Source organism: Dysidea avara, chromosome 10 (genome assembly GCF_963678975.1).
Source record: "Dysidea avara chromosome 10, odDysAvar1.4, whole genome shotgun sequence".
In the NCBI taxonomy this organism is placed as follows: domain Eukaryota; kingdom Metazoa; phylum Porifera; class Demospongiae; order Dictyoceratida; family Dysideidae; genus Dysidea; species Dysidea avara.
The window spans coordinates 4468930-4491710 of NC_089281.1; the positions used below are offsets into that span (position 1 = coordinate 4468930).

Genomic DNA, 22781 nt, shown 5'->3' on the forward strand with positions numbered 1-22781 from the left:
AAATGATAACATGTCCTATGAATAAATTTGTGGCCCTTGCATACCACAATTCTGTGGCCAAGTTTCATTTCATTAAAGAGTTAAGAAGTTATAAGTTGTCAAATTTGGAAATCCGGATTGGCTATAAGACTGGTTTGGGGTCACAAATTTAATACATTGCAAAATCTTTGATATGCAACTGTATGTGGCTATATATAGTCAGTCAATACTAACTTTCTATGTTTGTTGAGATTGCATAACCAATATTATTATGAAATGTGTGTAATTGGCTATATTTACACTGTTCTTCAGTGTGTTTGCACTTCCTCTATACAGCTTATCATATTCCCAACTGGCTTATTACTCCAAAAGCAGTTAAGACAGACACTCCTTCTAATACAGCTTGTAGATCTCCAGGTGAGTGTGATTGGTTAGTACATGTTTACATATGTAGTCCATAGTTATGGAATTGTTCTGCCCTCTTTTTACTGTACATGTACAATGTGTTTTTGGACCAAAAATCAAAACCCACATTCAAGGTATTTTAAGTGGGAATTCACAGATAAGTATGATAAACACGGATCAGAGTCAAGTTGAGATCAATTAATAGATACAAAAAACCTGAGTAGCTGTTAGGGACCGGTCGATTTTGCCGCAGAAGTTTTGCCAAAATGGGTGGGTAAAAGCAATGAGCAAAATGCTGGTATATTGGGTGCAGTTTTTGTGAAGTGGACATAAAAATTGCACAAAAGATCGAGATACTCTAATAGAACAGTCAGATGCACTAAAATATTGACAATGCATAGTTAATTGTTACAGGAACAAGTGACATTTGAGATACCCTAATAAAAAAGTCACACATGTTAAGCACTATTAGCTAGCTTCTTGCTTTACATGTTAGAAGTAATTGCTGATCGAGATACTCTAATAGAACAGTCACTTTAAGGCGAAACTGTAGCTTTGCAATTGGAAATATTCAATTAACAAAGATCAGTGCTGAGCAAAATTTATAATCCTTGAGCAAAATATGGAGCATAATAGGAGGAAAATAAAAGAATTGCTGGAAAGAAAAATAGGTGGGGAAAAAAGCAAAATAGACTGGTCCCTAGTAGCTGTATAATTATGGATACTGTTAACCTCATGCACAGCCTTGTGCTTAAGGTTTATTTCAACATGTAATAATTTTTTATATGTATTCTGGCTGTACTAATCAAGGCACACGGTAGTGTGTCATGTGGTTAAGAAAGCCGGCCTGCCACACCGTGGGTATATTTACAGGAAGAAAATGTGATTTTCATGCATACGTCACTCCATGTTACCTTCTTGAATTGGAATCATTTTTTTGTGCAGCAAATGCCCTCCACCATCAGCACCTCACATATCAAATTTAAGCAAGATTACCTTATCCAATCATGAAATACAAGCTTCAACTTAATTTCTTCTTCATTTAGGAGGCTAAGAGGGGATTGTTCTTTTTCACACTTTACAGAAACCATTATAAAATGCAAATATGCTGCTCAATTTCTTGAACTTTGGTGAACTTTAAGAATGTATTGTGGCAAAATCACATACCAAGTTTGGTGCAAATCTGATAAATATTCATAGAGCTAGGGATGATTATTTGCATTTAAAATGGCCAACTTGTTGTCATACTTCCAGGGTAAATCGGTTATGGGAATAACTTAAAAATCAGTGCACATTAAGATTAATCATTATAGCTCAAACCTTTTATGGTTTACACTGTAAAAGAAATTACACTGATAGCTACAGAGTTATGAAGCAAAAACTAAACTACGGTATTGGTGAAACTGGGAGGGGAATGGGAGCAGGAGTTTGATAAAACCGGAAGCTGGAGATCAAGTGCACTATACTACAATGAAGCATCATTTCACAACAAAACAGCCTTCTTAATTTAAAAGAGGGCTCAGAGGTACATGATCACCCTAAACATTGTCATAATGTCATAGTCTACAGGCGAACTGCAGATTGTAAATGCTTGTTTTATACAAAAGATTGAGATACTCTAATAGAGCAGTCAACCACTCTAGTAGAACAGTGAGTGAGTGAGTCTCATTTTTATGTCTGCAAGTAGCTAGTAAAAACACAGTGAAAATAGTTTAATGGTATTGCCTAAGAGCTACAAACCTTCCAGGGGCATCATAGCTAACCCCAGAAAGTCATGCATCCATCAGCGCCTGTACAATGTAGCTGTATCAAGAGCTGTATGCCTCAACTCCATGTCTAACTTACATTAGCTTTCGATGCTTATAAACAGTGTATTAAAGTCCTTTACAATAATATTGGCAATGTTAATCCTCTCTCTCTGTGATTTGTTCTACTTGACTAATAATTTTTTATTTGTTTAATGGGGTTATATAACAGCAGCAGTCTTTTCACTGCTCCACTATGTTGCCTTATATTTGCATTTCCAAAATTATATCTGTTCTTTTTCTTTTGTATACTGAAGTAGCCTAGCCTTATCAAATTAGTATCATAGCCTTATGTCCCTTCCTGTACACACAAAGTTGGTAATTCCCAACTGGACTAACAGTATGTTGGCAGAATAAATAAGATATGGGAAAGTGGAGCTGGTCAAAGAATGCATGTGGGCAAACTTAAGCAGTAAAAGTTACAAATGGCGTTGAAGCAAATCAGTTACAACATACAAGCTGACATTCTATAATGCTCCCTGAAAAGTTTCAATTCAGAAACTCTGAGGTAATACTGTCAGACAATTTTTACTGTCTTGTTACAAATAAATTAACTTGATACTGGCAGACTTAAAAATGAGACTCTTGCAGTTGACTGTTCTATCGATTTTCCAAACCTGTAGACTATGACAATGTTTGGGGATAAACATGTACCCCTAGGTTGAATCAAGAAGGCCTAATTAGATGTCTCATTGTTTTAGACTTTTAGTGCACATGAGCTCCCAGTTCCCATGCAATCTCCCACTCCTACTCCCATTCCCCTCCAGGTTTTACCAATACCCCGAATAGAACAGTCACCATGAAGGTAAAAAAGGCACATGAAAACTGTTGAACAACATTCGAATCAGATATCTCCATAGTGAACACCCTAATCCTTAGCCACTGAGCTGCTGCTATCACATTTTCTATGTTATTCTAATAGAACAGTCACTAAAACTCCTAATAGACAAATATGCATACCTATGTAGGAATTTACTTTGTTATAAAGCATTACTGCAAATAAATACAGGCACTACAATGCAGGTACTACAATGCAAACTTTATACAGCATGAACAAGCAAGCGCAAACTTAATTGTAAAGAGCAATAGCTAATTGATTATTGCATAACTAGATCCTTTGGCTTTGGTATCAGATCAGTAGGTAATTTAGTATATTGGTAGAGCACTAGTTTTTCTTATATTATCATCATTAATTTAAGTGTATATGACAAGCCTCAAAGCCAGTCTGTGGTTGAATGGAGATATTTAGAATACAAAAAGAAATAGAATCCATGCAAAACATCCAAGCTGTATAAAAGGGTGTGGTCCTCAAAAGTCTGGATGTGAAATCAAAGGTGGCAGCCATGAAATAGCTAAAATGATGTTAATGATGATATATTTAATAATGACTGCTTTTGAAGGCCGTACCCTTTTTGTACAGCTTAGTTGTTTTTGCATGGATAGTATTTACAGTAAACATTGACTTGATAATAAAACTATGGTCACATCAAACACAATATCCAATGATGTGCTTTATATACACAACTATAGTTTAAAAGAAATCTCAAACATAATATTATACTACTATTTGTCATAATAGGAAGCCTTCCAGCCATATTCATGATTGAGTCAATTATGGAACATATTGGGGAAGCATTAGGAATACCATCAGAAACTGTTAAACAGAAGAATCTTTATGAGAAGGGACAGGTACAGTATACTCATACTGTACATGATTTGAATAATGTACTCAGTTATCCAAACCCCTTTGGACTAAGGGTGATCCATAAGTCTGAAAAGTCCATACCTCTGAAACTGTCAGTATTATTCAACTACTCTAATAGAACAGTCACTACTCTAATAGAACAATCATTTCTGTAGTTTAAGAATCTGGATAAGTGGGGTCCGGATAACTGAGGTTCTACTGTACACAGTAACAATAATTATGCGTTTACCTGAGCCCCCACCAAATACAGTGATATTAAATAGGTGAACATGTGTTCACTCCCAATGGTTATGTAGCATGTTGTTACGTTGTAAACTTATTTGTACATCTAAATCATCTGTACTACATGTATGGGGTATTTTTAAAGCCTTATAATTCACTTGCTTTTACCCATATCAAAGCGAATTTTGATAAACAGTTTTAGTGTTTAAAAGACTTTGCAGCGTGCTACTAAATGTTTGGGCTGCTGGTCCATGTAACAAAAGTTATCAATTAAAATCAAGGCTCAACTGACTTTTATGTGCCACTGCTGATAAGAGCATGTAAAGTGCTAATGAAAGTGCTAATGAAAATAGCTGTACAAGTAGACATGTCTACACATGTCTGACTAGCTTGGTGGTTTGTATATGCATATATTGCCATGTAAATGCTTTCCTCTCTTATACTTTATTTTAGGTTACCCCATATGGAGTACCACTGAACTACTGCAATATTAAAGATATGTGGACAAGTATGTTAACCCATGCACACACATACTCTCAATTTTACAACAGATATCAAACAGAGTGCACTTAATGTTGTTTCCAACTCTGTAACACTAAGTATGTGTAAGTTACAGTGCTTTGTCTGATGATAAGTTGCCTACCAGTCTAACAGGCCACTAGTAACAGGTTGAGTTTAACTTAACAAAGCCACTAAAGTATATGTGCATGTACATTATTTTTATAACAAAGTTAAAGTAAATAAACAGGATTTATAATAAGTTGCTACATTAAAGGGCTTTGGCTTACATTACTGCTGAACCAAATGTTGTACAAACGTAGTGGATAAAAATGAAGAAGAATGAATAGTCTCTTTAATTGTCTCTTTAAAAGTGTGTAATTCTTTTCCACATCCATATCCCATGCATACTATAGATTACAAACATGAAGATAGCCACATCATGCTGGCATATCATACAGTACAATAGTACTGTATAGTAGGGACCACAAAGGTGTGGGCATGGCCCATGAAAAACATTACCCAAAAACCAGCCTAACTTTTCCCTGATGATGATGAAGCAGTATTGGTTAGGTTCCTGACGACGATGAAGCAGTATCGGTTAGGTAAAACTAAGCCGAAACAGGCCTTCAAATCAACCCAGAATGCTTTCAACAAGTTGCTATGAATTTTTTTAAATTATAAAATGAAATTGTCTACTGACTGACTGAGTAATTGACCAACTGACTGACCAAAGCATAACTTGATAATGGCTAAAGCTACGGGTTTGATTTTTTCACTGTTTGACATTATTTCAGCCAGACACATGCCTTTTGGCATACCACAGTATGCACAATGCATTCTTCATGGACTTACCAGTGTCCTTTTTTGTGTCCCACGTATCTTTGCTGACAGCAAATGGTGTCAATTTGGCATTAGCGTGTGATAGCTTCCCTTTGTAATAGAAATCGTCCGTATTTATCATAGTGGCTACTTTGATTGCAGAGGTGTTTTTCGAACAGTTCTTGATTCATAATGTTATGTAATGGGTTGAACATTACTGACAATGAAGTGTAATGGATATCTCACTTTTCAGATGATAATTGACAACTGGAGTGCATGGCACCATTTTTTCTTTTGATGTGGTATGCGTGGGTTCACCATTCATAATAATTTTATATCACAAAAAAGTTAAGAAACACATACACAAAAGAATGGAATTTTCAACTAGAGTAGGGACCATAGCACATCAATAAAAATACTGAAACAAGCTGGAGTAGTGCACGATATTAAATCACAACAAAACAATAAGATCCCTACTGTGCTCAAGATACTATAATGGAAATGCACAGTAGGGATATAACACTTCTTATTGTTTTGCTATCATGCACTACTACTTCAGTACTTTTTATTGATGTACTATGGTTCATACTCTAGTTGAAATTCCAAATTTTTGTACTTTTGTAGTTATATAATACATCTTATCATTGAAGAGATATGGACATTTGTTTGTAACACACCAGAAGAATGCTTATTGCCCATGGGTAATGAATCCTAGATGTTTAAAGATGGTTCTGGTTGCTGGATGGTGATGATTTTTGATAGAACTAGGGATGCGCCAATTTTGCTGGAAAAATTTTTGGAAATATATGTTGATAAAAGCAAAGAGCAAAATGCTGGGAAAATATGTGGAAAATTAACACCTAGGAATGGCGACTTAGCACATTTTGTACGAAAAAGATCGAGATACTCTAATAGAACAGTCACACATAGTATTAGGACAACATGTGCTAATAGGAAATGGTGATTAAAGATCGAGATCAAAATACTCTAATATAGAGCAGTCACTATGCATGAAATATTCTAATAGAGCAGTCACACATGCTTGCAATTAATTTTTACTGATGCTCAGCAAAATAGGTAAGAAATAAAAGAATTGCTGGAAAGAAAAATAGGTAGAAAGAAAAGCAAAATAGGCTCACCCCTAGATAGAACAAACGTGTTTTTAATCTGTCAATGCCTGCACAGTTGGATAACTTGCATTGTGCTAATTAATGCATGTTGTTCCTTAGATCTCTACCATTCTGCTGCTATTGCTGATAGAACAGCACTAGTTACTGATTTCAATAAGGTACACACTGCACACACAGTCTACAATATGTCTACAGGAATAACATTGTATATTAATACATGTGATGAATAAACTCAGTAGCCCATACATTTCACGAGGTAAAAAGTTGTGCCTACAGTGTTTATGGGCTCTTTGTAAACTATTTTAGAAAAATCGTTGGAGGAAAAAAGGAATTTCTGTTGTTCCATTGAAATGGGGTGCTGTTTGGAAAGACATAGGATTTTACACAGTAATGATCAGTATTTATGCTGGTGATGGTACAGTAGCTGTCACTCATGGTGGAGTAGAAGTTGGACAAGGGATTAACACTAAGGTGATTGTTAATCTAGCTTGCTACTATTAATTTAATTAAATTTACAGGCAGCACAAGTTGCTGCTAAAGAGCTTGGAATACCACTGGATTATGTTAAGATTTTACCAACCAATGTATTGACTAATCCTAATGGGACTGCAACTGGAGGATCAACTACTAGTGAAATCAATTGCCAGGTATTTCATTTATCCACAGCAAAAACAGTTAAGATGTGAAAAAATAGTGCGGCCTTAAAAAACCTGGGTGAAAGAAGTTGTGAAATCAAAGGTTGCGGTCAAGAGCGCAGTTTTATGTTGATGCTAAAAAAATTTACGCAGCCGTTATTAAAATTATTAGCATTAACATCACTGCAGCTATTTCTTGGCCACTACCTTCAATTTCATGACTTTTTCACCCAGGCTTTTCAAGGCACAACTTTTTTTTTTCACATCTTAGCTGTTTTGTGTGAATTTCACTTATTGTTGTACTTTATATATAAGGCCCCAAAACCAGCCTATGGTCTACTTTAGGGTTTGTTTTTACTCACATTTCTTCTTTCTATATGCAGATGATTATTGAAGACAGACTTATAAGTGTATTGTATCAGAGACAAATATAATGTTCAGCCACCCCCCTCCTGGGTTGTAAGAATGTAGTGTCTCCTAGCAACCAAGTGGTAGTTATGATTAGCAGTACAAGCCATAAACCACACAGATAAACTGTATTCCTTAGGCTCCATCCCTTTACTTTTGATAGCTAGGACATTATGTCTGACCAAACTGATTTATGGTCAGACATGCAGACTATTTGGATGGCCAATGTCCAGTGACCAACTGTTATATTTGTACTAGTAATAGCATGGGTAGCAGTGAAATTTGGGATAAATATCACGAGTGTTGTATTGGAAATGGGGATAAATTTCACGAGGCGAAGCCGAGTGAAATTTACCATTTCCAATACAACAAGAGTGGTATTTATCCAAAATTTCACTGCTACCCATGCTATTCCCAGTTAATACCATACTCGCTGCATATGCATTAGTGTTGCTATGTACGCAATTTGTCACTATGTACTAAACATGTGTCAACACTAATTGTTAACATAAATTCTAGCCAATGAAATTGCAATTACAACTTTTTCACTGCTACCAGTGAAATACGGGATAAATTTCACTGCTACTATTGAGACTTTTGTACGGGCAGTGAAACAGGTATGGTATTAGTCTCCGTATTGTATTGCATGATTTTTGGTAATGTTATTGTAATACTCTAATAGTAATAGAGTACACATTTGCATTTTGTGTAATAGTTAGACACTCATAATAAGTGTCTGAGGATTTAAAAACTAGAAGTGATGTCAATAAATACCAAGGTGCAGCTGAGGTACATAATTCTTGATGTCACCAATGGTTTTAAATCCTTGAGGATGCCTTAACCAAGTAAATATGGTAATATATACATACCTTTATACACAGAGGTAGTTATTATCTATATGTAACACACCACATTATTATTGCTAAATTATCCACTTTGATGTTCATAAAGTGTTCTAATTGTGTCTAAGTATTTTAGACAATGGTGTAAAAGCAGTCAGGTGGCATAGAGAGTTTCTATCATAAAAACTGAGGGCATTTCAGTAAGCAAAAGGTTTGAGGTCACAGCAAGCTTTGGAGCATGATACAGGTTTGCAAAATTGTATTTGAGGCTTGAGATGCGTGAGAATGGAAGCAAATGTAAATAGCCACTGCCGGCATGGCTGTCTAGGTCTACAGGGTGCAATGTAATTATGGTGAAGGCCACCAACTAACAAATTAAATTATTTCAAGTATCACAATGGTTTAATCCCCTATTAGCTACTAAATTGGGAGTACCTGAGTGTAATTTCTTCATTATAATTGGCTCACCTTTGTGTTTTAATACTGATGTGCTAAATAATAATTGTCCACAAGAGGCTAATTGCATTACTGTGGGTCTATTATAGTTGTAAACAATTGTCCTATTGAGTCCATGTTCTTACCAATAAGAAACATTTGTGCGTGTTATTGCAAGTTGGTTGTGTTATTTTTGCTCTCTCTCATCCTTCTAATTCTCTCGATTCCCTTCATCTATCCTCTCGACCTTCATGTCTAACTCGGCCACAATGCCAAAGAAACGTGACAGATCAACTGGTATTTCCACTCCACCAACCAAGAAAACTAAAGAAGGGGTCACTCCTGAGGCGGAAACCGAGTCGTGTATTTCTTGTGACCAATCAATTGAAGATAACGGTTTGCTATGTGAATTTTGCTACCATTGGGAACATAGTTGATGTGCTGGCATCTCTGACGAAGCGTATGATATCCTCAGCGACTCATTGCCCAATATCATGTTCTTCTGTACCACTTGTCGACCGAAAGTCACTGGAGCTCTAAAAATTTTTAACGAAATGCAAGACAAACAAAATGCTTTGGAAGCTAAAATTGCCAAGATTGAAGATGACCTTCGTAAACAAACTTCATTTGTGAAGAGGCTACAAAATGTTGAAGCTAAGGTGACTTCTGGTACCGAACGGTCCAACCAAGTCCTCAAGCCAAGCCAACCAATTGCACCAACTAAAAATGCTGCCGCCAACCCTACTACAACCTTTAAAAACAATAATCAACTATCTATCCCAAAACCAGCTTCATCACTTGACTAGAAATTCAATGTTGTTGTTTATGGCCTAAAGGAATCACCAGCAAACACTAGTAAGCACGACCGGACGAAGTATGACCTTGACTGTTTGATGAAAGTTTTCTCTGACCTCAAGCTATCTATTACACCTGAATCAATGAAGGACTTCCACAGACTTGGAAAATATGATCAAAGCAATACTCGCCCCCACCCCATTCTAGTCAAATTCCTGAGAGCCTTTGAAGCTACCCTTGTTCTATCATGTAAAAGTTCTTTGTCATCTGGTATAGCAATCAAACCTGACATGTCAGCTGAGGAGCGTAAAATCGAAAGTATCCTACTAAAAGAGAGACGAAGCCTCATTGATAGTGACACTGAGAGCAAGCACATCAAAATTCGTGGGAACGGTCTGTACATCAATCATAAGCTCTATGCAGCAGTGCAAAACTCTCAACTCTGCTTACTATCTGCAAGCCTCCAACCTGTGACCAATGTTTCAAACACTGCCACATCCAATGCCCTAAATGCTTCCACCAACTCCTCAGTCTCCGCTACATCCCCTATGGAAGAGTCAAATTGACTAGACTTCAGTTCCTGTTTGTGGAACGCATGTAGTCTAGTAAACTAGTTAACTAATCTGTCAAGTTTTGTCCTCTCGCATGATTTTCAAATTATTACAATCACTGAAACCTGGTTGTCAAATTTTATCTACGACAATGAAATCTTACCCCCTTCCTTCTCAATCTACCATCACGATCGTAAAACCAGAGGTGGAGGTATACTGATAGCAATTAAACAGACGATCCCCAGTAGAATTATTAGCATCCCTGATGAAGTTGAAGCTCTTACTGTCCAGCTAATGCTGCATGAACCTATTAACCTGTGCCTTATTTATAACCCACCTAACTGCTCTGAAGTATACAAGCAGGATCTCTTGTCCTATTTAGAGACTACAATGCAATCCTCAGTAAAGACCTATATACTTGGTGACTTCAACTCCCCAGACATTGATTGGGCCACTCTGTCTAGTAACTGCAATTTTTCTTCAAGCTTATGTGATCTTTCATTCCAATATGATTTCTCTCAAGTTATTGACAGTCCAACTCATATTCATGGCAATACCCTTGACTTAATCTTCACTAATTCACCCGACTCAGTCACAGACATTGTTATATCTAGTGATCTAAATCTGGTAACAAAGTCTGACCATTACTTAATCAGTTTCAAACTCCAGTTATCAACTTCCCAGCACAGTATCACCTCTGAACCAATCTACATTTTTGACTACAATAAGGGAGACTACGATGGCCTGACTAACTTTCTGTGCAATATTGATTTTTCTATTTGTTTCCAGTCTAACAATGTTGAATTTATCTGGTCATATATAAAATCCTCCTTATGCGATGCCATGGCAAGATTCATTCCAAAGATCAAGCTCAATGCTACTCATCAGCCCAAATATTTCACTCCAGCAATCAGACATCAGATTAACTGTATCAGGTCTCTTAAACGAAGACTTCGCAGATCTCCCTCCTCCAGTATCAGGAATCATTTACACACTGCTGAACAGTCACTGTCTGATGAAATCCATAAAGCCAGATCAGAGTTTGAAAGAAAGTTAATAAACAACTTTGCACCAAATAATAACTCCATGATCTACAAATATATAAGAAGTGTCAAAAAATCCAGCTTTATACCATCCTCTGTCCTTTATAACGGTGCTCCTGCCACTGACAGTGCTGATAAAGCCTCTCTTTTTAATGAATATTTCTTCTCTGTGTTTACTTCCTCAGACTTCGTACTCCCACCCTACCCTGACAAAATTGATCCATCTGTCAGATGTCACTTAGTATTAATCCAAATATCTGAACAGGAAGTATATGAAGCACTTATCTCACTCCATACTGACAAGGCCACTGGTATTGATGGTATTGGCCCTAGGATTCTCAAACAATATGCTAACATTCTTGCTAAGCCATTGCACCATTTGTTTACAATCAGTTTAAATAGTTGCTCCATACCTTATGAATGGCGCATACATACGATTGTTCCTGTACATAAATCTGGTGACAAGACTCAAGTTACTAACTATCGTCCAATTTCTCTACTCTGTATAACATCTAAGGTATTAGAACAACTAGTTTGCAACAAAACCATTTCTTACATTTCAAGTTTTCTCTCACCTCAGCAGTTTGGCTTATTAAAAAATCGATCCACAGTGCAACAGTTACTTCTCATGTTGAACACAATACATAGTACTAATGACCAAACTGATGTAGTCTATCTTGACTTCAAAAAGGCTTTTGACAGTGTCCCCCACAAGGAACTGTTATTCAAACTTCGATCACTTGGAATTTCTGGCAAGCTTTGGTCATGGTTTGAATCATACCTACTTAATCGTTATCAGTGTGTGAAGATCAACAACTCTTTGTCTCACCTTCTCCCAGTTCTATCCGGAATCCCACAGGGAAGTACACTTGGCCCACTTCTATTTCTCATATGTGTTAATGATATTCCGGACATCATTAAATTTTGTCTATTGTTTCTATTTGCAGACGACACCAAATGTATCAAAACTATCTCCTCACCACTAGATTCACTTAAACTTCAAGAAGACTTAAATAATTTAAACTTTTGGAGTACCCACTGGAATCTTCTATTCGGTCTATCAAAAATCTTTCTGCTATCTTTTAAAAGAAAATCTCCAACATCTTACAATATCGGCACCTCCCAGATTTCTTGTGTTGATGCATACAAAGATCTAGGAATTATGTTATCAAGCGACCTATCATAGGATGCTCACTATAACCACATTATCTCCAAATCCTATCAGGTACTTGGACTTCTAAGAAGATCTTTCTCCCTACAAAATTATGTCCAAGCCAAATCTCAACTATATACCTCTCTTGTTAGATCCCAGTTTTTCTACTGCTCGGTCATCTGGAAACCCCACCTAATCAAGCATATTCAGCAACTGGAACGTGTTCAGAGGCGTGCAACTAAATACATTTTGAATGATTACTCTACTGACTACAAGTCTCGTCTTATTAATCTCCATATGCTACCCCTGATGTACATTCTTGATGTAAATGATGTGATGTTCTTTCTTAAAAATCTCCACAACCCCCACAATGGATTTGACATCAATAATTTCATTAAATTTGCAACTGGTCACACACGTCTAGCTTCTGGAAACAAGCTACTCCAAACAAGATCATCTGACAATTCCACTAGTAACTTTTATTTTAACCGGCTTCCTCGCATCTGGAATGCCCTTCCCATTATCAACTATCAGGACAACCCACTCAAGATAAAGGCCAAACTTTTAGATTATCTGTGGAATCATTTCACTGCCAATTTCACCTCCAACAACACCTGCTCTTTTTCATTTCTATGTCCATGCTCAAAGTATTCAAAGATTCCTCACCAACCTAACTTCAACTCCCTTTAACTGTTAATTTCCCCCCCTTTAAGTAATCTAGCTGATCACTACTACAATTTAGCTTCTGGCCACTGACACAGGATGTCAGTGGACCATCAGTGTGCTGCCATATGTCCCGATTCTACCATACCAACACCTGCAACTTGTATGTATGTATGTATATGTACACTGTAAAGTTCATTATTATTATTATTATTATTATTATTACTAGGACCGGGTCACACATAACCAAGTAAATTTGTTAACGTGTAAAACAATTTGAAGGTATAGGGGGAATGCACATGTACGTTACATGTATTTACATGAAGGCATGTAATGAAGGCATGCAATGAAGGCATGTAATGAAGGCATGTTAATGAAGGCATGCCCTACATGAAGGCATGTAACGCTATAACGCTATCTGACAATGCTCTACTGGATTTTTTAAATTCGATATGACTTCAGGAAATCTCATATCCCATTCTTCTATATCTATGCCTTCATATTTTCCAACATGAAATTCAAATTCTGAAGGGCATTTTAATGTTTTGCATACAGCACATGCATACATTTTACCACTTTTATGACGGTACTCTAGTAAACCTTTACCAGCAGATAACATTGCCTTCTGGTATGCTACTGCTGGTATTTGTCCCTCTGTTAACTTGATGTCTACTAGGTTGGTATGACTATTATCTACTCTGGACCAAAGTATACTGCCGCAACAGTAACACATCCCAATTGCTAATGGCTTAGAGTCAAAGCGAACTTGTTGTGCAATCCTCTTGTTTCCTAAAGCTAGGAGCTCATCACTAAGCGACACGCAGTTCACATCTGTGGTGATTAGTTTGTCACTTGTATTTGATTTATATACCACAGGTCTTCCACATGAAACATGAAAACCTGCTTCTTCAGTGGTACCTCTACTACGGCCATTAGAAACCTTATATCCTGCTTCTGCAGTGGTACCTACACTACGGCCACTAGAAACCTTGTACCCTGCTTCTGCAGTGGTACCTATACTACGGCCATTAGAAACCTTATATCCTGCTTCTGCAGAGGTACCTATACTACGGCCATTAGAAACCTTATATCCTGTTTCTGCAGTGGTACCTACAGTATGGCCATTAGAAACCTTATACCCTGTTTCTGCAGTGGTACCTACAGTACGGCCATTAGAAACCTCATACCCTGCTTCTGCAGTGGTACCTACAGCATGACCAGTGGTTATTCCTGGGGCTGGAGGGATTTTTTTCCTTACTTAGGCCCCTTTTCTGTTACACCTTTTCAGCTATAAGTCACTAAGTCTAAGTCCTTGAAATTAGGTTAGGTAATCCTAAGGCTGCAGCACATGTTGCTGCAGACCTTCAGTGCTGGTCACTGTAAAGCATTAATACAATAAATACTTTAGGATTAAGGAAGAAAATCCATCCCTCCTGGAGGAGACTAAGTGTGGCCCCGACTAGACATTGGGTGACCTGCAGTTCGATTCCTGGGGCTGGAGGGATTTTTTTTCCTTACTTAGGCCCCTTTTCTGTTACACCTTTTCAGCTATAAGTCACTAAGTCTAAGTCCTTGAAATTAGGTTAGGTAATCCTAAGGCTGCAGCACATGTTGCTGCAGACCTTCAGTGCTGGTCACTGTAAAGCATTAATACAATACAATACAATACAGTTACCCTAAAGCCCGCTTCTGCACTGGTGCCAGTAGGCCTACCTATTTTTTTGTTAAGCACGTATCCACATTTACACAACTTTTTTCTTGCCGGCACTTTTTCATCACAATTTGGACTAGTCCTTAAAAAGTTTGGGCCTGGGTTACTTTCAACATCACCTGCTTGTAGCAGCAGTAGCATAGTAATAAAAACATGCATAGTAATGAATACCTTAACCGATACCGTAATGAAGAACTTTAATTTGTCTACATGGTACTCACCTAAAGTTGTTAACCCGTAATTAGAATTACGCCTCCACCGGAGGTGATGAGTACCTATCGCTATTCTCCATTGCGTACTGTCTATCATTGCCCTGCTTGTTTCTTTGCACTACAACAAAAAAATGTATGACAAGTAACAGGAAACTACTAGTTGTTTTATTGTAAAATAACATAAAAATAACTTCTGTAATTGTACAACAACTGTGAAACATTTAGCCCATCCGAAGAAAGCAGTACAGTGCCTGGTAACACCAGTAACACACTTTATTCAGACTAGTACTTCGACAGAAATTTATTCCAACCATGGCATTCCATGCGGTAAACAAACTGGTTAGGACTAACCTTCAAACACCTGTAAGTGTAAGTAATGCAGTTCAAGGCAGGAAGACAACGTTTTCAGTTTTACTTAATAAACAAAAATATTTTAATGGCGCGCGTACGGCTGGTTGCTATGTATTCAGACAGGTTTTACGTGTTTGGCGACCTGTTTAACGCGCAGTGTGTACAACTTGTTTTGCGGGTTGAACGTGGATTTTGAGTGAATTGCACTGGAAAGTTGTTGTTAAGGAGTTCAATGTTTGTTAGAAGAAAGGCACTATTTAGAAAAGTGCCCTGCTTAACGAAGGCACCGGAGAAAAAACGCTCACTTCAATTTGACGTTCGGGTTTCGTCTAACTTAATTCCGGTGAGTGTTCTTGTGTGCACTATGCAGTTTCGTCTGGACATTAATTAATTAATTAATTAAGTATTTAATTATTTATGACGTCACGTTCTTATTATTATTATTACTTGGTTATGTAATTATAAGATACCTGATATCAGGTTTCTTTGAAAAATAAGAGACCTCCGCACATCAAAGTAAACTCTACTTGTCTAATACAAATTTGTACAGAGCATGTTTTGGGAAACAATTAGCTAATGATAATGTGTAATTATTGGACATATGTAATATATTTTTATTAGGGAGTGATCACTGTATGCAAAATGTTGAACAGCAGAATTGATCCAGTCAGACAGAAGATGGACAACCCAACATGGAAGAATCTAATTGCACATTGTCAGTCTGATGGAGTAGATCTGAGTGCCAAAGCAATGTATGTAATTACTTTATAGCAAATTAATAGTTCGTCTGTGGATACAATTATGGTTATATGCATAAAAATTTTGTTTAGTTATTCCTCACTCTGTGATCCAAGTTGCTATGTATGTACCCTAAATAATATGATAATTGATGCACTAACTTACTAACAGTGCTAATTGCATATGGTGGTTGAGACTGGAGTGAGAATTTATCCAAGATACTCTAATAGAGTAATCATGCAACCACTCTAATAGAACAGTCATACTTATGTACAATTCAATTGCAAATAGTTATTTGAATTTGCTTGTAAGAACAATCTAAGGTATCATATTTCTAATATTTACAATTTAAGCATAGGTTAGGACTCATAGAAATAGAAGCAGTGAAACAAAAGAGGTCATTTATACCTGAAAATAATATATATACTAGTGGACATTTAATCCCTACTTCAGTCTAGACCTGTGGGAATTAATTATCGGTGATAAGAAATAGGACACATAGGTAAGTCCATGATGCATACTGCAGTATTCCAAAAGGCACCTGTCATGCTGAATCAACATGAAAAAATCAAGCCCATAGCCTTAGCCATTATTGAGTTACACTTGTCTGAAGGGATCAAGCAGTTAGTTAGTCAGTCAGTCAGTCAGTCAGTCAGTAGACTATTGCTTTTTAAAATTCTGTAGTAACCTATTGGTACCATTTTTGGCCATCTGAAGACACTTTTGGGCTTTATTCTACCTAACCGCTACTACCAAGGCACCCACCACAAAGACATTGTGAGGTTGATTTCTGGTAAATATTTTTATAAGTGCAAACTATCCATGATCCCTACTATGATTTGCTCATAGAATTACAGCACTTCCAAATAAAGGTGTTTGTCCTTTAAAAATATTGTTGCTGCCTATACAGTATACAGACTCCTACACTGTGTATGTGCATGCATGTATACATTATCCTGGGTGTTTCTTATGCAGTATGTATATATATATATATAATTTTGTGCAGGGTCAACTTGAAAACACAATATGTGTTTGCCTACATGACTTATGGTGTAAACTGTACTGAGGTTGAAATAGATGTTCTAACTGGAGAAGTTGAGGTGCTTAGAACTGACATTCTCTTTGACTGTGGACAAAGGTGTGGTTTGTATTGATACAAGTATACACGAAAAAAAATTGGAATTTTCAACTAGAGTAGGCACCATAGCACATCGATAAAAAGTACTGAAACAAGTTGGAGTAGTCCATGATATTAAATCACTGTAAAACAATAAGAAGTGTTATATCTCTACTGTGCTCAAGATACCATAACAGAAATGCACAGTAAGGATATAACACTTCTTATTGTTTTACAGTGATTTAATATCATGGACTACTCCAACTTGTTTCAGTACTTTTTATCGATGTGCTATGGTTCCTACTCTAGTTGAAAATTCCAAATTTTTTTCATGTACTTGTTTTTAAACTTTATTTGGAAATAATTTTATTATGACTGGTGAACCCATGCATACCGCATCTGAAAAGGCACCGGATACCCCAGCTATATCAATTATCGTGTGAAAAGTGAAGTATCCATTACACTTCGTTGTCAGCTATGTTCAACCCATTACACAGCAGTTCGAATCAAGAACTGTTTGAAAAGCACCTATACAAATCACGCATACCAAAATAAAGAAATCGTACCACGCACCACAATCATATTAATTATCGTCTGAAAAGCGAAATATCCATTATGCTTCGCTGTAGGCTATGTTCAACCCGTTACACAGCAGTACGAATCAAGAACTGTTTGAAAAGCACCTCTGCATATCAAATAGCCACGATAAAAAATACGGATGATTTCCATTTCGAAGGGAAGCCATCACGTGCTCGCGTCTAATCAACACTTTTCCGTCAGCAAAGATGAATTGGACACAAAGGAGGACACTGGTAAGTCCATGATGAATGCAGTGTACATACTGCAGTATGCCAAAAGGCACCTGTCGGGCTGAAGCGACATCAAACAGTGAAAAAATCAAGCCCGTAGCCTTAGCCGTTATCAAGTTACGCTTGTCTGAAGGCATCAGTCAGTCAGTTACTTACTTACTTACTTACTCAGCCAGTCAGTAGAAAATTCCGTTGAATAAAAAAATTTAAGATTCCATAGCAACTTGTTGAAAGTGTTTCGGGTCAATCTGAAAGCTTGTTTGGGCTTAGTTTTACCTCACCAATACTGCCTCATCGTCGTAAGGGAAAATAGAAGTTGATTTTTGGGTGATATTATTTCATGGCCACACCTACTCCTTTGTGGTCCCTACTATACAGTTACAATCATACTGTATGATGCTACTATGAAGCAGCAACCTTGATAGTTGTATTTTATGTTATAATGTTTAATAGTACCTATAGTGAATTTTTGTTAGTATTAATCCTGAAATTGATATTGGACAAGTGGAGGGAGCATATATCATGGGACTGGGTTACTGGTTGACAGAGAAATGTTCCTATGATGAGGACAGTGGAGAAATATTAACTCACAACACTTGGGTATGATATTATCATTTGTAGATATTATATTAGTAACATTTCATAACAGGAGTATAAACCTCCTGAGTGTAAAGATATACCAATTGACTTTAGAGTGGAATTACTCAAGAATGCTCCTAATCCTGTGGGAATACTGAGCTCAAAAGGTTTAACATGCCATATTTATTTTGATGTATATATAGTAGTGAATATATAATAGTAGTTGTAGTATGGTGCATGGGAAGATCAAAGGCTGGTGTCAGTGTTACAAATCAGTTGTAAACTGGTTTACAAATGGGTGTGACATGGCTACATACCTACTTTTGACCACACAATATAGCCATTGATTAGTTCAGTCATCAAACGAAACCATACACCAGACCAACACAGAAAGTCACAATACAAGGCAATGAATTTGGTTAATGCATTAGGGAGATGAATCACCCTGGAATAAATATCCACACAGTACTCACTCATCTGAATGAATGGAAAGCAGTACAACTGCTGGACTGACTCGGTATCCAATATCACACACTCATCGTCAATAAATTAAGCTAATAAAGACTATTATATCACTGCACCACTCAGCATTGAATGTCAACGACACTCCAGCTACACGTATCTAAATGATGTGAAGCAGTACAATGGCTGGAGCAATTGACATCAATACACTGGCACCTTGCGCTCATGCATTGCGAACATGCTACTAATGAACAAACTAGCTACTAATGAATTAACTAACCACCAAGAAAGTAATTCATGAGTAAAATTGTTCCTTGTACACAGTGCTCAGCGATAGCCAATATTAGCATTGCTTTCTTGTTACAAATGGACACTTTGATCTGCAGATTCCCCATGCCACAAATCAGTTAAACACACCCATTCAGTTTGTATCTGATTTGTGAACAATTCCATACACCCTTGGTCCTGCCAAACATTAATTATTTATTTATATATTTTATTCATTATTATTATTTATGATGTAATTTTAACCGCATTTCATATTATTCTTAGTACTTGGTTGTATAATTATTATTATACTGGGCAGACAGCTCCAGCTGGTTGTGCCTAGGGGACAAGGTCTGTCCCTAGCAGTTACAAAAAAATCAATAAGTACAATAAATATTTCTGGCAGTTTGATTTATAACTCAAACTTTTAGAGACCACTGGCTGAATTGCCGAATCACATCATACTAACCATTCAAAACATAGAACTACTTAGTAACCATATATCTAAGTACTCTCTCGCTATAAACTAAGTAGGTTGACTATATTGTTTTTATTTACATAACAGTAACCAGAACAAAGTTATCAAACAGCTAAGTCTGTATAAACCAGCCCTAACAAACAAAGGAATCCCAACTGTTCTATTATGACTGCTATATTACAGTATCTCGAGTCAGCCTCTCACCTACCAGGATGTGTGTCTCTATTTCATAATGTCATTGTGCTAGCATTACAATACAGCTAGAGCAATAATAAAGGGTGTGTCATCATGATTGAGTAAATAGATTGTTAAGAGGTGTGGTCTCGGTGCTCAATCGATATTAATTACCAAGTTTGCATTAATAGACGTAGTATTGAACCTATCGTGAAGTTACAGGTATCCACTGAGCATGAGCACTTAAATAAGTATGTAGCATCTAAATATGCTGCTCAAAGAAAGTGTTGACAGGGACAATTAATGCCTCAGTATGGTTTCATTGCACAAAGAAGGACAAAGACCAGCCAGATTGAAGATAAAAGGAAAGACAAGGCGCAGAGGGTACACACTTCATTAAAACCCCTAAAGGCACATGTCACTGGTGAGTTTGTTGTTGTGGTGTAAAATGGTGGCCGTGTGTTTGACTTCCAGCCTTGTAACTGTGGTCAGACACACAGGCAGACTGGTAGGCAGGATGGTAGGTAGGTAGGCAGGCGGGTGGGCGGGCAGGCAGGCAGACAAAAGATCAAGTTTCAGTAATTTTTTTAAATTTCTATATCCAGCTGCCTATAAGTTTTTTTCTTCTAAGTTGTTTTTAATAATACTTGTCTATTATGAAAGGTTACACTTTGTACATGATAACATGCACTACTCCAGGAAAGATCCAGTTATCCTAGAAACAGAACCTCTATGAACGTGTCTGCTTGTATCTTGTTGTGAAATGTATCTTGTTGTGAAATGTATCTTGTTGTGAAATGCATTTTACAAGTTATAACAAGGCAAAAATTTTATTTTATATAGCTGCAACATAATTAGAGAATTATAAAATAATTCATGGAAATACAAAATTACAATAAATTTAATTGGTAAATCCTATTAGCTATGACAAATAACCTTCTGCTCATCACAGGTAGGCACTAGTTTTCTATCATGGTGTTCCAGGTTGTGATAAATGGTTATCTTCTTGATTGCAACTCAAGATTCATCCATTAAACCAGTTAAAACGGCATGTACACTCATGCACTACAGCATTTGGGTGTGTTCTTGAGCCAAATGTAGCACTCAGCTTTTCCTTGTGTTATATTTGCCTCTTGACCTCACCCTCATTCATTTTTTGCACTTGCTGCAGTGATTTAACTAGTCTGTATTGTTGTAGTGATATCTATAATACACTTTATGTTGTGGTTTGCAAATTGTTTCAGACTTCTGTGCTGTTTGTAGATGAAGGCGTATGACTTACACTTTTAACCAAGTTTGCTGCTTGCAGTGTGGTGTGTATAGCTAGATGCTCTCTAAGTAATTAACGATTGTTGGGACAATATTCCTGCATAGTTCTTATGTAATTTCAACTAGCCATATAATTGCACTGTAAATTAAGTAACAACTTGACATGTATACTTATGTGCTACTAGCATTATTCTCATTGTGTTTCAGTTAGCCATTTGTGTCTAACTATATCTAATGGGGAGAGAGAGTGTCGAACTGTGGTATACACTGTGAAAAATAAGCCCATAAAGTCCTATGGCATCATTCAAATGACTCAGTAATTTGTGTTGATTGGTGACTAATTATAAGCTCAGTGTGCACACTTGTGTACATGACTACCAAGTGAAAGAACAGTGTACTACACCTTCACTCTAGTCTACACCTTCAAGTGAAAGAACAGTGTACTACACCTTCACTCTAGTCTACACCTTCAAGTGAAAGAACAGTGTACTACACCTTCACTCTAGTCTACACCTTCAAGTGAAAGAACAGTGTACTCGAGAAAAGTATGGCACATCACACAGAACCAAGGAACTCACCATACAAAGAGGAAGACACAAGCAGCTAACCGGGAAAGCAAACAATGAGGTTTCATCATGTTCGAGCGAGGTTGAGATTTCATTCAATATTTCATCGTGGTCGCCATCCCCTGCATTGACAGTTCTAGATGGAATTTCAGCCATTGCGATTCCATGTGGACCATCCGTCAAAACATTTAAGGTGTTAAATCTGAGCAATCAATAGCAATCAGGTTTGCGAGAAGAAACGAAGGTATGCAGTTAACTTTACGGGCTTATTTTTTATAGCCTATAGTGCAGTTCAACACTCCCTCCCCACTTGCTATTGTGCATATCTATATGCACAATTATATGTCAACATCCTTTACACAGCTAATTTCAAACTGTTTCCACTGTAGCATGTGGTGAACCTCCAATGTGTATGAGTAGTTCCACATTGTTTGCTGTGAAGAAAGCTATCGTAGCTGCCAAAGCAGAAATCAATAACAAAGATTTCACTCCTCTTGGTGAGTTAGTAGTTAATGTTATGGTGTTTTGTTGCAAGTATGAACTTCTGTTTTTTTAGCTGTGCCTGCTACAGTAGAAGATATCCAACAAAACTGTTTGGTAGATCCATCTCAATTTACTCTTTAAACAATTGTGTAGTAATGAAATTAATAATTATTGTGTCACATTACTTGTGTGAATGTTTGTGACTTACGTCAGTAAGTGCAATGATGTATTTTAAACTACCATTGCTTATAATAACTGTGTCAAATACTGTAGTTATGTAGTAGCTGTGGCTCATGAGGTGGCATGCAGTAACCAGGAGGAGCATGTGGGCACCGTTTTGGGAGAGTTCAAGGTAGTTAACATGATAACATCACTGGTAAGCTAGCTACTAAACTGCAGATCCTGCGTGACCACATCAGTAGTAGGTCAGTATAGGTTTCTAATGTGATATCTTCAAAATAATTTGCTAAATGC

The 22781-nt window shown here is 37.0% G+C and overlaps 1 protein-coding gene across 1 annotated transcript in view; it reads left to right on the top strand.

Annotated features, from left to right (window-relative positions):
- Window positions 1-22572, top strand: part of LOC136237221 (uncharacterized) — a 42168-nt gene extending 19596 nt beyond the window's left edge. The window contains exons 26-37 of the mRNA XM_066027546.1: window positions 316-396; window positions 3769-3878; window positions 4570-4624; window positions 6666-6724; window positions 6873-7037; window positions 7085-7213; window positions 15987-16117; window positions 17110-17241; window positions 18506-18629; window positions 18679-18775; window positions 22214-22321; window positions 22381-22572. Coding sequence (XP_065883618.1) covers window positions 316-396; window positions 3769-3878; window positions 4570-4624; window positions 6666-6724; window positions 6873-7037; window positions 7085-7213; window positions 15987-16117; window positions 17110-17241; window positions 18506-18629; window positions 18679-18775; window positions 22214-22321; window positions 22381-22448 — 1259 coding nt within the window. The 3' untranslated portion in view covers window positions 22449-22572. The remainder of the gene's footprint in view (window positions 1-315; window positions 397-3768; window positions 3879-4569; window positions 4625-6665; window positions 6725-6872; window positions 7038-7084; window positions 7214-15986; window positions 16118-17109; window positions 17242-18505; window positions 18630-18678; window positions 18776-22213; window positions 22322-22380) is intronic.
- The last annotated feature ends 209 nt before the right edge of the window (window positions 22573-22781 follow it).